At 40.6% G+C, this 16,251-nt stretch overlaps 1 protein-coding gene across 1 annotated transcript; it reads left to right on the top strand.

The window, feature by feature from the left end:
- The first annotated feature begins 12,863 nt into the window (after nucleotides 1-12,863).
- On the top strand, nucleotides 12,864-15,042 carry LOC119783905 (adhesive plaque matrix protein-like). Its single transcript, XM_038285641.1, has 3 exons — nucleotides 12,864-13,397; nucleotides 13,506-14,141; nucleotides 14,206-15,042. The coding sequence occupies exons 1-3, from the start codon at nucleotides 12,864-12,866 to the stop codon at nucleotides 15,040-15,042; spliced, it is 2,007 nt and encodes a 668-aa protein (XP_038141569.1).
- The last annotated feature ends 1,209 nt before the right edge of the window (nucleotides 15,043-16,251 follow it).

Here is a 16,251-nt window from a genome sequence, read left to right as displayed (position 1 = left end):
AGGTGGAGGAGAAACAGTGGCAGCAGCAGAATAAGAAGGAGGGGGAGGATAAAGAGAAGCAGCAGCAGGTATAGGCTGAAGAGCAGGAGCACAGGCTGGGAAGGAGCATGGAGGTGGAGGTCGCTTGGTTCCAGCGATCGCAACATACCAGGCGGTGCGAGCTGCGAGGGCCGCACAATGCCACTTGTGGCTTTAATTGAATTTAGTCTTTATCAGTGTCTTCTATCCTTCAGTCCATCCATGGCTGGGGCCAAAATAACACTTAAAAACTGACAGACTCACTTGTGATCAAAGTATAGAATTGGTATCAAAATATTATCATATCATATACATCTATATCCCTAACAGAAATGAATAATATACCAAAAAAAAAAAAAAAATAATAATTCCATTGATTCAATGTTTTGCATGAATGTTAGAGAATCATGTTTCTTTAGCTCGTAACAAATAGCATAGATGCTAATTGCATTTTTACTTTAATCCTAAGAGGCAAGATTATGCTGCAATCTTTCAAAGTAAGAAAATCCTTTCTGTTTGGATTAAAGATTGTTTTTGTTACAATTTTTATTTATAACCAATTCTCTATAGATTAGAGCATTTTATGAAATTGTCGTTTAGCTCTCCAAAGTAGATGAAAAGAATGTAAAGATCAAATCAGAAATGGGTGCATATATATATATATATATATATATATATATATATATATATATATATATATAAATATATATATATATATATATATATATATATATATATATATATATATATATATACATATATATATATATATATATATATATATGTATGTATGTGTATATACATATATATATATATATATATATATGTGTATGTGTATATATATATGTATATATATATATATATATATATATATATATATATATATATATATATATATATATATATATATATATATATATATATATATATATATATATATATATATATATATATATATATATATATATACATAACTGCAGGGTGTAAGATGCTGGCAGGAGAAGCTTACATGAAGCGCCGTAACCAAGTGGCTGGAATAGTATAGAGGAACATCTGTACAGAGTATGGGTGGGAAACCCCAAGGTCAAAGTGGCAAACACCTCCAAACATTGTAGAGAATGATCCTGTGGGACTTCCAGATACAGACTGATTTTAGCAGCAAGAACATGGGCCGTGTTCTACAGTACAGGAACAATGGTTCCTGTTGGCAACTACTTTAAAACAAGCTATGATTTAAAAAAAGTTGCTCTGGTGAAAGTCACTAATGATATTCCCATGGCCTCAGATAATGGACTTGTATCTGTAATTGTCTTGTTAGATCTTGGTGCTGCATTTGATACAGCTGATCACAATATTCTATTAGAAAGACTTGAATATTTTTGTAGGAATTAAAAGAACACAGTAGATTGGTTTATCATATCTATCTGCGTAATGATCTTGGCACCTTTAGGCTGGGTTTTTTCCTTGCTACTCTCCTCTGCTTTGCTCCACCCTCTGCTCATAAACTCTCATCACATCCCCCTGTTCCTGTTGGTATTTAAGCCCCTGGACCCCAGGCTTTGGTGCTACATTATTCAACCTTCTTAGCAAGACTAACTTTAGCATTCCCTGTGTTTAGTTCTGTGGGTTCCTTATCTGTTTCTAACCTCTGAATTCTGAGTTTTCAGCTGCACCTTTTGGTCTATTTGCCTGTTCTGTTATTTCTGGACTGTTACCTGGGTTCTTCCTGCTGCCTTACTGGTTCAGCACTGCAAGCTAAATTTGAACAAACTCTGCTCTTCCAGCTGTGTTTGTGCAGAAATGTTTTTTTGCTCGCACTTAGATCTGAGTCTGCGGAGTGCTCCATATTATTTGCTCCTCGCTACTTAATAAACTACAACTGGCTGATCATCCTCTGCCAAGCTTAATAAATCCTTTTGTCTAACTTTCAAGATTTTATTTCTTCCAGCTCACAAGAGGTGATACTAAACATTATTTACTTTCTACTATAAGAATCCCTAAATTGCATAATGTTTATTTTAGAATAAAGACCAATGAAAAAGTACATAGATCTTTAAATATTTCGCTCTCATAATGCTTGTCTCTATTCAAATATGAATTTGTCCCCTGCGCAACAGTAACCAAGGGGCAAAGCTTAGAAACAAAGGCAAAATTCGGACATCTCTCCCCCGAAGACTAATTCAATCTTCCACTGTTCTGCTTCAATCCTCTGTGGTTAGGCCTCTAATTAGCCAGAGCCAGCAGTAGCCTCTTCCTGCCCATCAGTATTTTTTCTCAGCACGCCTCTCTGAGTTGTTCTCCTCAGTCCTCTTCCTAACCTAGTAGCGACAGGCTTCTGTCTCTACCGCTGTGGTTCCTTTGTCATAGAGGGCGGCATACCTGGCTCGTCTCAGTTCTGGAGCTCTCTCAGCTGCTTTTCTCACACTGATTTCTTCTCTGCTTCTGCCTGAGCTCAGGAAGGCAGTCTCCCCTTATCTCTGCTGACCAGGTTAATCACCCCCCTGTTCTGGGCACTCTGACCAAAACAAGCATGGACCAAGGTCAGGAAAAAGATTTGAGTCGGCTCAGAAAAAAAACAAACTAAAACGCAACAATGGCACTAGATTTCGGTAGGTGTCACAATAACAGGGTGGTTGCTGGTCATCACCGGTCTAAGTCTAGTTTACAAAGATAATTTTATAAATAATGTTTGTTTAGTCTGTGTAGGATTGTATAAAGGCCTAACATGCTGCAGTTCCTTTGCAGCAATCTCCACAGTCACTAGTTCATCAGATCTGCGCAGCCCTAGTGTAAAAGATGTCTGCCTCCTCAAACGTGAAAACACACCTATGTAATTATTAATAGCATTTCTAATGCACGCTTTAGTCTTTCAGTTCTTAGGTGATAATAACTTAAACAACTTTTATTGTCAGTTTGTCACACAGAGTGTATACAGAACTAAATTTTGTTTTGTACTTTTCCATTTCTTAAAGTGCAGCAGCGATCAAATGTAAACAGTGAGAAAAAAAAAAAGCACGGTTCAAAAAAAACACATTGATATAGAAGTTCAGAACACAGAATATTTTTCTATATACTTTTAGCTCACATTTATAAAGAAATAGCTTTTCAAAAAGCAACATAAAATATCAGGTATTTCCGGAAAAAAAAACAAAAAAACTCAAAGATAATAAATGTCAAACTAAGTATTGAAGCAAAAAACTTTGGGGAGTGGTGGCCTAGTGGTTAGGGCACAGGGCTTTGAATCCTGAGATTGTGAATTAAATCCCCCACTACCACAGACTGCCACTCTGGGTCTCTGAGGAAAGACCCTGAACCTCACACAGCTCCCCAGGCATTGCACAATGGCAGCCCACTGCTCCCCAAGGGGATGGATGTTAAATGCAGAGAAGTAATTTCCCTCTGGGATTATTAGAGTATATAAAATAAAAAAGTCATTTTACAGCAAATATTAAACCCACTAAAAATAACTCTTAAGTTTCTAAATGGGATTACTGTAAACAATATATCACCATAATGCGTTCACTATGAAGCTGCAAAAATTAAAAAAATATTTAAGCTTTTGCTGGGAAACAAAATCCAAAAAAATAACCAGGGCTGATGTCATTTTTTCCAAGCAAATTGAGGCATGGAATCCCCCCCCCCCAGCATTTTATTGTCTTTACAAGTCGCAAGTTTAGAGCAATTAAATTAACTCTCATTTAATCAATTTCCTTTGGGAGCACTGGGCTGCCATTGTGCAGCACCCGGGGAGCAGTGAGGGGGTTAAGGGTCTTGTTCTGTGGGAGTGGGGCTTGAACTCATAAGCTCAGGATTCCAAGCGCATGTTCTAACCACTTGGCCGCCACTCCCCAAAGCAGGCGTCAGTGTGTAGAGTTTTGCCTAAGGCCCATTCCCTTCAGCTGGGATATGAACCAAGGCTTCCGTTTGCAGAGGATGACTTCCCACTTGAGCTAGCCGTCCCATCTCTAGCCTTTAATATATATGGTGCAATTATGCAGTTTTTTGTTCTGGTTATAAATAACATAAATAGATTATACATTCCATTTATGTCAGTACATTTCAGTAATTTTTACACATCGCTTTTTTAAGTAATAAATGAAAAGATTAAGTTAATAATTAAAGGACAAGCTAAGTAAAAAAAATGTTTTCAAATATGGAGTTTTTGATTTAATGAGGCATTAATATTTATTCAGTTAATTTGGAATTAAAACGCTCTTGATAACATACAGCTGTTGATGTTTTCAGGTAATTATCCTTAGCTGTTTGTGGTTATTTTCCTTTTCTCTGGTCTTGTGTTGTCACATTGTTGCCATTCTGTTTCTGCTTTTCCACTTGTTAGAAATGTGAATTGGTCTGTTCTTATATAGCATCTTTTCAAGTCAGGGGACTACCCCAAACACCCCCATATTGTAGGTCACATGGTGAGCTTTAATGAAGCCACAGCTTCCGTGGGGCTCACTGACAGGCACCACTGGGCCCTCTGCCTCCCATCAATAGGCAATCCTGGAGAAGTGTCGAGCTGGAAAAAAACACAAGTGAGACCAAGAGAGCTGGGGGTTTGAACTCTCCCCGACTGACTGTCCGGTTGAAGGTTAACTCCTGTAACTCCCACTTTCAGCCCTCTATCAACACCCCTCTATGTTCCTGCCTTCATCTGCTTACCTCTTCAGTCCTTCGCCTCCAAAAATTATGACAGCTTAAGACTTTTAGAGTATTACTGGACTATTTAAAAATCAGGGCAGGACTTTAATGTGTGAAATAATGAATTAAATCCATTTTAATGTTTAAAAAAAAATACAGAATTAATTGTATTTCCTATTCATACAAATTAAAGTCCTGAGGAGAGATATAGTTATAGAGTAAAAGTATCATTACTTTGCCTAAATTCTACTCAGAGTAAAAGTAAATTACCCATCTCAAAATTTACTCAAGTAAAAGTAAAAAATTACTTAATTTAAAATGTAATTTTAGTAAAAGTTACTTAGTTACTTTGAGTTATTTAATGCAAAAAAGGATGAGTCATGATCGAATTGGCCACAAGGTGTTTTAATCGATTTTAAGGCGTATTTCAGTGGACATCCACACTAGCAAAAGATCAACATACTTCCTCACAGCACAAGGACAGTCACAACCTGAACCATAAAGTGCAGTTCAATGCTACTGTCCAACAGACAACACCATGATAAGAATAAAGAAATTTAAACTACATTTTAAAGTTTTTAAAATGCACACAAAATTAAATGCCCAAAAGATACCAGAAATCAAACTAAAACGCAACAGGATCCCACTGTTATTAACAAGCTCCTCATTTAATGATTTTAACTGACACTTGTTTTACTTTAATAGTGATTTTAACTGACACTTGTTTTTACATCAATTGTTTATATGTTTGAATTGTGTAAATAAAGTGCTGTTAAAAGTCAAAAGTCTTCTTCTATTTTTTAATGGCGATTAAGTGTTAGTTCCGTAACACAGGGGTTTAAATTTCCGGCCGCATTTTATTTTTTCACCATCAGTATTTTTTATTTTTTTACTCAGTAACGTGAGGGGGTTTTAAATTTTAAAAGTAAAACTACTTCAAATATACTTGAGTAAAAGTAAAAATTACATATTTCAAAAACTACTCAGAAAATTACAAATTACTCATTAAAAGTACTCAATTACAGTAACGTGAGTAAATGTAATTCGTTACTTTCCACCCCTGGTCCTGAGCAGGAACCTTTGCATTCGCCGTTACTTCTACACCTGTAAATCTGAGCATCATACGCATTGATCCATTGGAAGTATTCAAGCTTAAAACCAATCTCAACTGGACTTATGTTGCTGCAGATTTTCTCAGCGCTAAAGTCAACATCCAGCAGCACACTGCAAAAACGATCTGAAATTAAGTAAAAATTTCTTAAATCAAGTTTATTTACCCTTGATTTGAGTAGGTAAATAAGATAGTTTGCCAATGGAATGAGTATTTTTACATTTAAAATAAGATAATTAGATAATATGCACTTGAAATAACACAATGCAATAGTTTTTTTCTTATTTCAAATGTATATTGTCTTGTTCCATTGGCAAAGTGTCTCACTTACCTCCTCAATAAAAAAATGCACTTATTTTAAGAACAAATTACTTATTTAGATTTAAATTTTTTGCAGTGCATCACAAATTCTCCCGTCAGCTCTGAAAGATAGGATGACGAGCTTAGAAGCGATATAGTTAGTCTACATCAAAAGCACTAAACAAGTCACTGGTAAAAGTCGCTACAACATGGATTATTGGACTTAATACTTTTCGAGAATAAGCACCCTCAGCAATACTTCTGTGGTAATTACAGAAAATGCTGTTCTGAATAGCAAATGTTAAGTTACTAGAGGTATTGCTTTATGCTCAGATCTACTGTCATACTTTTGTTGTCAGTTTCAGAAACGTAAGTTGAACATATGTTTACAACAAACTTTAAAAACTTAATGGCAGTCTTGTATGCCTTGTTGCGATATATGTTTCCTTTTTACCATAATCATTGTAAGAAATTGTGCAATAATAAATGTTCATGTACTTTTCAGCTCACTTTTCTAAACAAGTTGTTTTTCAAAAAAGCAAAATAAAATATTAGGTATTTCTTATTTCTTAGACATAATGACTTTCAACCTAGTATTAAATAAAAAACTTATTTTATAGCAAATATAAAACCCACTAAGAATATCTCTTAAGTTTCCTAAATGGGAGTATTGTAAACAATATATCACCATAATGTGTTCCCTATGAAACTGTAAAAAAAAAAGTAAGCTTTTTCTGTGAAACAGAATCTTAAAAAGTGATCAGGGTTGATGCCCATTTTTCCAGGCAAAGTGAGGCATGGAAATTGATTAGAATTTTATTAACACTTCAATAAAAGCTTCCAGTATGTCAAGACTGAAGGTTTGAATTTTAAGTAGGGTGAAAACGGTGCTGCGCAGAGGGAGGCAATACTGTGACAGCTAAAGCCAGAGGGAGGCATTATTGTCTTTGTGTCCCTCAGTGGAGACTTTGCAATGCTGTCGCAAATCAGCATAAAAATAAAATGAGATTAAATTCACATGACAGGAGACAGAAGTCTCCAACTGGAGTGAAGAGTATGACAAGGCTGTGATTTATCGCAACTCTGTGATCTATTTGGTCTTACTTGGAGCGGCAGGCCAGCTGGGAGTTTTATAATTCCTTTCTCCATCGCTCCTTCAGCCATCAGTCAAAGCTGTGGAAAACAGGGGCTGGGTGTGAAAGCTGGATAAATGAGCTGTTAATTCTGACTAGTTAGATTTGTATTCTGTTTTTTAGGAGTCGCATTTTAGTATTTTTTTCTTTCATCCATTTAATAAAAAACTGCAAGTCTTGTTTTTTCTTGTATTTTTTGTTCATTCCTCACACAGACAAATCACATCCAGGATGGGTAAGAGAGATCAATCAGCAGCTCAGACTGTGATGAGAGAGAGGGATGAATTTATAAGATCTGAATATTTATACCAACACATCCAATGCAGAATGCTTCATTTTTTATTGTGCATACAGAGACAGCTGCCTAGACTCATCAGACATGTTGGCTTGAAAAGAAGCTTGTTGAAGCAAAATTGAAGTGAGCAGGACTAGTGTCTTCAGTTTACTGTAGAAGTGGGGAGAGATCGAGCATTTGGCAGTCAGGGGCCTTCCGGAGGACTTTATGTTTGATAGTCCTGGTAGATGCTTCAGTTTGTGTGTGAATTGAATAAAAAAAAAGTAAAAAAAAATGGTGAAAAGTCAGCTCTACAATGCTGCTTTTCTCTTTACAACAAAAAATATTTGGTTAACCAACTCACCGATTGATACAAACTCTTGTATCAGTTGTAAATCCTATTTAACTTTCAATTTAGTGACATCAGGTCTTCCCTTTTAAATGACAGTCTTTACATTTTTTAGTTAATTGTGTTAGGTTTATTTTTTATACATCATGTGCATTGTTACTTTGTTAGCCATATTAGACAGAGTAGAAGGCCTTCCTTCACATGGTGGATGTCACTGTGTGTACGGAGGTCATCTAATCAGGACAGCCTTCGTGTCTTTAAAGATACACAGGATATGGGAACATTTTGGAGCCGGACTGATAGAGGAGAGCTATGTGTAATCCTGGGGTAAAGAGGCAAGATGCGTGAAGTTCAAGGCATGGATGGCGTGTCAGTTTCTGATACGGACAGCTAAGCATCCACCTGATGCAACACATGGACTCATGAGGTATAAGAAGGAGGAGATGACCTTGTTCAGGGCTCAATCTTTGCTCAATCTTTGCCGGACGCTTTCCTGTAACGATCTGACCTGGAATAAACACTGCTACTTTTTTATTCCTGTTTTATAGTCCTTTTTATATGGCGTTAGCTTGAGTTAAGAATAGTGAATAACTTGCCCCCAGGTAAAGAACCGGTAGGGAAGTTCAGAGGCGCAGCTGCTTTCAGAGGGACATAACTTCCATATTTAACAATAGATACTGATTTGCAATGTTCTGAAGATGTTTTAAATCTAAAATCATGTAAAGCAGATCTTGCTTAAGCCTTTCAAACCTACAACTTTAACTCCTCCTAGCATGTAAATGGCGCTTTCATGCTTGTTTTAAGCAGTCTGCTAAAATATGATTTCACCATGTAGGAGAGGGACCAAGTCATTGTTTTGGAGGTCATAAGTAAGTCTCATCTTTGGCTATAAGTCAAATTCAAAATCAGTACTGACAAGTCTCAAGTCCACTTTCAAGTCCATAATGTATACTTCAGTATTTAATAATGAAAACATGTACAACTGAAATTGAAGAAAAAAATAGTGACATTGGTTGTTAAAAATATAATAATAATACTATGTTATATAAAATTATCACATATTTCAGGTTTTTTGATTATATTTTCCATAACATTATATTAAAGACACAGGTCCCAATTAAAAACAACTAGTGCATAAATACAAAAAAAGTTGCAGTGGAAAGAATTTTTTATTTTTTTTTTTCAATTTAAAGCTACAGTGTGTAATTTTCAGCGACATCTAACGTTCAGACTGCAGACCGCAGCAACATGAACACCCCCCCACCGCTTCTCCCCCCCAACAGTACGGCGAGCGTTACAGGACAAAATGTCTTCCACGACGTCCGCATCACCTACCTTCTCAAGTGATGAGGTTTGTTTACATAGATAATTTTAATACTGCCATCTACTGTTCAGTACCGTCTCAGTTCATCTCTCTCAACTTACTTACTTTCGAGCGTAATGGGCGATCTCGCAATCGCTAGTTTGTTGGCTCTGCGCTGCCGTAGCGCAAAGATGTCTGCCTCCATGGCTGCGAGACCCGCTCCTATGTAATTATAAATAACGAATTCTAAGGCAACGCAAATATTAAGGTTAAGAGGCTGAGCTCGTAGATGATGATAAATAACATAGTTATGTATAATATATTAAATTGCTGACTGTATATCCCTGTAATTATTACACACTGTAGCTTTAAAGAAAAGACAAAAAAATAATGAGCTAGCAATGCTCTTAATAGGTGTGTGGGTGGCAAAAAAAAATCAAGATTTTAATTTAGCCCTTAAGAGGATAGTTAAATCATTCATCGTATGGATTATTTTGTCAAATGAAGTACATTAAATAAACCACTTTTGATGGAGAATGAAAGAAACATTTTATCTTAATTAATAGAGGTAAACTTGTTTTCATCAGAACTCAACCCTTGACAAGTGTTAGAAATGCATATTAGTGTTTCTTTTTAGCTTTTACATGTTTTTACAAGAGGAAAATAGTACAGAGAGCTGCACCTCCCAACTAGCACAAACATGCATCTCATGCACCCTCTCTAGCTTTAGTATTCTGTTTTAAGCTCAAAGAGTCCCCACCAGCTCTTAGTATAATGTAATACTGACTTGACCTTATATCAATAATTCATTTAGGATTGAAGAAAAAAGATCAGGAATGGCTTATATGAGCTAAAAAGTTTCGGTTTACAGAGTTAGCACTTCTGGAGAGCAGATCCTAACTTTAGAAGAGGTGTTTATTCTCTTTTTTTCTGATAAACATATTCAGTTTAATGACTTCTTTCTTACAACTATGTTATTTCTTTCCTACACTTTTTAAACCTGATTTGTCCATCATTGATAATACATACATCTATAAAATTTAATAAGATAAAAGTTAGTATTAGACTTTCTGCAAACACAGATGGGTCCTGTCTTTGCTTTTAGTTTTTCTGTTTAATAGTATGTCATACATGGCCTCTAAGAGCTGACTATTGCTATATTCCAGGTAAAACTTTCTAAAAACCCACTGTTTCTGTCATGATGGGTTTTAAAGGTCTCACCCACATGCAGAGATTCACTCAGAGTATCAGGGGAAATGTTAACAGGTTTATTGAGAGGTTAACAAAAACAGTGGGACTTCAGCGGTCTGGTGAACCGGAACCGGAAACTGTTAGGGGAGATCACAAAGATCAGTTCAAGGTCCGTAGGAAAAATGACTGAGACTGGTGAATAGCTGAGAAGACTCACGTTATGGAGATTCTTGGGTCCACTTTGTGGGGTAGGGGGTGGGGTTAATCCAGAGATGAATTAACTTGTTTGAGGGCGGACAGGCAGACTTGCGATGGGTCCAGAGGAGCAATGGAACGGACTATCACCTGGGCTTGAACAGATCTAGTGAAGGTTTCCCCTTGCTCAGTGTAACTCGAATTAGACCAGGCTTATCCAGTGGATCAGGAGGGCATCCTACCGGAGGACAGGATGCCCACAAGACAAAGGCAAGGCTTATACTCAGAGAGACAAGGCAAAGATTAGGCTCAGCTAATCTCAGTAAGGCTAGAGTACCCAATACTGGCAAACACTCTGGCGTCGAGGTGGTGACAGTCCACACCTCAAGTACTCCTCTGGTAATGACCCAACCAGCCGCAGGTGTGCAGGGAGGCCCAAGGAGAACAGGGCACCGCCTGGTTGTGGGGAGAGGAAAAACACAGAAAAACAACCCCACACAAACCGGAACCCTAACACTTTCAAGAACATGAAGTCACTGGAAATTGTCTAAAATTGTTTATGTTGGCCATTAGAGGAAAAGGTTTGAGCATTGTCTCGGTGCACATACTGCAGGCTTGAAGATGGTTGGGGGAAAAATCCTTCAGTTGCTTACAAAATAAAAAAAATTAAATGAGAGAAAAAGATTGACAGTTAAAATAGTAATCTTACAGGGCTCATTGTCTCATTTTACTGCCTCTACTGGCTCAAAGAAGGCTAGGAGAGGATGTGAACTAACTGGGACTTAATATAGGCAGCAGGATATATATATATATATATATATATATATATATATATATATATATATATATATATATATATATATAGGAAAATACGTGAATCAGGAAGTTTTCTATATACCAAACTGAACAATTGTTCTTTTCTACCTCAAAAACACTAGATTTTAAAATGGAAAAAAAAATTTGTGTATTTTTGACACCACTGCTCTTGGCAACTTGCAACTAGCTGCTTCCATAATATTTAGTGGCTGTAGTACTGTGAAGACAGTCAATTGTTTGAAGTTTATGATTATGTCAATCTTCTGCGTCAGTACCTATTACAACATACAGAAGGCATACCTTATTCCAGCTATGAATAGTATCTGGTCAAAAAGCAAGAGCAGCTCATCTTTGAGGTCAAGAAAAGAGCACAGTCTGATTAGGTGGAGATGCCAGATGCTGCTCACCAGGGCACACTGCCAAGTATGGTAGCTACTCCCTTATGGACATGGACACCTCCAAAGTGCTGGACATGCAGCTTGTACAGGTTAGATTGTGCTGTTAAAATACCCAGATTCTGATTTGATGCCATGGTTTTTGTGAGCAAACCAACATTTGAGAGTGCACAAAAGTTAACAAACATTATAGATATTGGATTTAGTGAATGTCATTTATTAACAGGGCTTTTAATCGAGTACTCTTTCAAATACAGGATTAAAGATTAATACTTTACTTAACTATGTTTTAAGTGCAGAAGTGAAAAATTCCTATGCAGGAAGTTTTTTCTTTTGAATGGAAACCTTGTATGTCTAAAACCTATCCAGATGCCGGAGTTACTGTAGCTGACTCAAAAGACACACATTCGAGTGTTTAAAAGTTTATGCGTGAGATTTATCCCTCAATTAATCATGTCATGAACGGAACAGATGGACCCAGTATTCTGGTGAGTCAAACAGTGGGAAGATTAATAAATAAAAAAACAATAATAATAATAAAATAAAAAAATAAATAATAAAAATAATAAAATAAATAAAACAGAAAGGCGGGCTCCTGTGGATCAGCAAACCTGCAACGGCTGCAGGGATGAGGCGTGACACCACCCAGTCACTGACACTCTGGAGGAGAAACACAGGTCAGTTACCACTATCATCTGGTGGGAGCTGATTATCCAAGTGAGTCACTTACCGGGTTTAACACTTCAGTCCATCCTCTCAGAGGAAGGCAGGATCCAACTGATGGACTGGTAAACGAGCTAAAGCACAGAGCTGCCCAGTGTATCCGAGATGTAGCAACCTCAGTGAACAGGCAGGAATCCAGGTCAGAGAAAACAGATCAGACAGGACAGCTCTGGGATCCAGGAGTCTCTAGCCCAACCAGGGGTTCCAATCTGAATGGGAACAGACGGATCCAGGGTTCCAGGAATCCATAAAGCATTAAGGCAGGTTCAGAGTTCCAATGAATTCAGCAGCGAGCTCAGACAGACACGCTTAGATGGAGAAAGGCAGCCTTAGTGGTTGAGGGGGACAGAGATAAGACACAGAACCAGGACAACTGTGGAACTTTAAACTGTTCTCTTCCTAGGAGCCAGGATTATGGGAATTACAACTGGCCTACCCCACACTCCGAGCCAAAAACCTGAGGGCTCCACAGAGAAGGGCCACCACCCGAGCTCCCCCCGCACATCCAGCCAAAAACCTGAGAGAAGGGCCACCACCCGAGTTCCCCCCGCACATCCAGCCAAAAACCTGAGGGCTCCACAGAGAAGGGCCACCACCCGAGCTCCCCCCACACATCCAACCAAAAACCTGAGGGCTCCACAGAGAAGGGCCACCACCCGAGCTCCCCCCGCACATCCAGCCAAAAACCTGAGGGCTCCACAGAGAAGGGCCACCACCCGAGCTCCCCCCACACATCCAACCAAAAACCTGAGGGCTCCACAGAGAAGGGCCACCACCCGAGCTCCCCCCGCACATCCAGCCAAAAACCTGAGGGCTCCACAGAGAAGGGCCACCACCCGAGCTCCCCCCACACATCCAACCAAAAACCTGAGGGCTCCACAGAGAAGGGTCACCACCCGAGCTCCCCCTGCACATCCAGCCAAAAACCTGAGGGCTCCACAGAGAAGGGTCACCACCCGAGCTCCCCCCACACATCCAACCAAAAACCTGAGGGCTCCACAGAGAAGGGCCACCACCCGAGCTCCCCCGCACATCCAGCCAAAAACCTGAGAGAAGGGCCACCACCCGAGTTCCCCCCGCACATCCAGCCAAAAACCTGAGGCCTCCACAGAGAAGGGCCACCACCCGAGCTCCCCCTGCACATCCAACCAAAAACCTGAGGGCTCCACAGAGAAGGGCCACCACCCGAGCTCCCCCCACACATCCAACCAAAAACCTGAGGGCTCCACAGAGAAGGGCCACCACCCGAGCTCCCCCTGCACGTCCAACCAAAAACCTGAGGGCTCCACAGAGAAGGGGCACCACCCGAGCTCCCCCTGCACGTCCAACCAAAAACCTGAGGGCTCCACAGAGAAGGGCCACCACCCGAGCTCCCCTCACACATCCAACCAAAAACCTGAGGGCTCCACAGAGAAGGGCCACCACCCGAGCTCCCCCCACACATCCAACCAAAAACCTGAGGGCTCCACAGAGAAGGGCCACCACCCGAGCTCCCCCCACACATCCAACCAAAAACCTGAGGGCTCCACAGAGAAGGGTCACCACCCGAGCTCCCCCCGCACATCCAGCCAAAAACCTGAGGGCTCCACAGAGAAGGGCCACCACCCGAGCTCCCCCCGCACATCCAGCCAAAAACCTGAGAGAAGGGCCACCACCCGAGCTCCCCCCGCACATCCAGCCAAAAACCTGAGGGCTCCACAGAGAAGGGCCACCACCCAAGCTCCCCCCGCACATCCAGCCAAAAACCTGAGAGAAGGGCCACCACCCGAGTTCCCCCCGCACATCCAGCCAAAAACCTGAGGGCTCCACAGAGAAGGGCCACCACCCGAGCTCCCCCCACACATGCAACCAAAAACCTGAGGGCTCCACAGAGAAGGGTCACCACCCGAGCTCCCCCCGCACATCCAGCCAAAAACCTGAGGGCTCCACAGAGAAGGGCCACCACCCGAGCTCCCCCCGCACATCCAGCCAAAAACCTGAGGGCTCCACAGAGAAGGGTCACCACCCGAGCTCCCCCCGCACATCCAGCCAAAAACCTGAGGGCTCCACAGAGAAGGGCCACCACCCGAGCTCCCCCCGCACATCCAGCCAAAAACCTGAGGGCTCCACAGAGAAGGGCCACCACCCGAGCTCCCCCCGCACATCCAGCCAAAAACCTGAGGGCTCCACAGAGAAGGGCCACCACCCGAGCTCCCCCCGCACATCCAGCCAAAAACCTGAGGGCTCCACAGAGAAGGGCCACCACCCGAGCTCCCCCTGCACATCCAGCCAAAAACCTGAGGGCTCCACAGAGAAGGGCCACCACCCGAGCTCCCCCCGCACATCCAGCCAAAAACCTGAGGGCTCCACAGAGAAGGGCCACCACCCGAGCTCCCCCCGCACATCCAGCCAAAAACCTGAGGGCTCCACAGAGAAGGGCCACCACCCGAGCTCCCCCTGCACGTCCAACCAAAAACCTGAGGGCTCCTCTGAGAAGAGGACACAATCAGGACACAGGAGACAAACACCAAACCCTCTCAATCCACTGGCTTCCGGGGATGGAAACTTGAACCAAGAACTAAACAAAAAAAAAACATTGAAAAAACAGGGATAACTAATGTCTGGCCCGATGGCTGGGCTGAACTGTATAAAAATTAGTGGGAGAAGATAAATAAGATCAATAATAATCAGAGCATGGGCAGGCTACGGCAGGCTGATCTAATCAGTCATGACCGGGGCTGCTATCATGGCAAATCACTGACTTGATGCCTGGCATACAGCAAAAGGTAGGCAGAATGACTTGAATTATATCTATCATAGCAAAAATTGGCTAAATGTTTAAAATTACAATATAGCAAAACAATAAAATAAGAATATATATACACACATATATATATATATATATATATTAGTGCTGTCAAAATTATCGCGTTATTATCGCGTTAACGCGAGGCCATTTTAACGGCGATAATTTTTTTAACGTGAGATTAACGCTATGTGGTTTTATGGTACAATTTTCCAAGTACATGCCGCTGCAGCCTGCGGGAAGGCGGGGCTATTTTCCCCCAGTGTATGCATTTTCCATAGGCTTCGAGAGCGGAGCTCCTCAAGGAAAAAAGACGCTCATACACTGGGTGGCGCTAGTGCCTTTTCTTTCAGCCCCACCACCAACAAACAAGTTGAGTGTCTGGTAACTAGTAGCAACCTGAAATACGCTGAGAAAACAGATTACTGAGGTGAAATGGAATCTGCTACGGCACTCTTGCTGTCTGTGTACGCCACAGGTCGGTATCATGTGTGTGTGTGTGTGTGTGTGTGTGTGGGTGGGTGTGTGTGTGTTCTCATTTTTGTTAAAAGGCTGAAAAGTAACTTTCTAGAGCATAGACTACCTCCATCTAGTGATGTCGGTCTATTGATTTTGATGTATTGATTGAAAATTGTTCATTATTATCTTGGTTAATTAACATCTAATGTTAACTGTACTACATTTTATAGCAGTAGGGTAAAATGCTTGTCTTTGTTCAAAAGACTGTATTAACTGTAAAGACTGTCTTTTACATCAGCCTGTTTTCAGGGCCTTTTTTTTGCCTACATACACTATATTGCCAAAAGTATTTGCTCACCTGCCTTGACTCACATATGAGCTTAAGTGACATCCCGTTCCTAATCCATAGGGTTCAATATGACGTCGGTCCACCCTTTGCAGCTAGAACAGCTTCAACTCTTCTGGGAAGGCTGTCCACAAGGTTTAGGAGTGTGTTTATGGGAATTTTTGACCATTCTTCCAGAAGCGCATTTGTGAGGTTGCACACTGATGTTGGAC

Source organism: Cyprinodon tularosa, unplaced genomic scaffold (genome assembly GCF_016077235.1).
Source record: "Cyprinodon tularosa strain WSP-4 unplaced genomic scaffold, ASM1607723v1 ctg213, whole genome shotgun sequence".
In the NCBI taxonomy this organism is placed as follows: Eukaryota; Metazoa; Chordata; class Actinopteri; order Cyprinodontiformes; family Cyprinodontidae; genus Cyprinodon; species Cyprinodon tularosa.
Note: the sequence above shows the minus strand (reverse complement) of the source record. Positions and strands in the feature narration are given on the sequence as shown.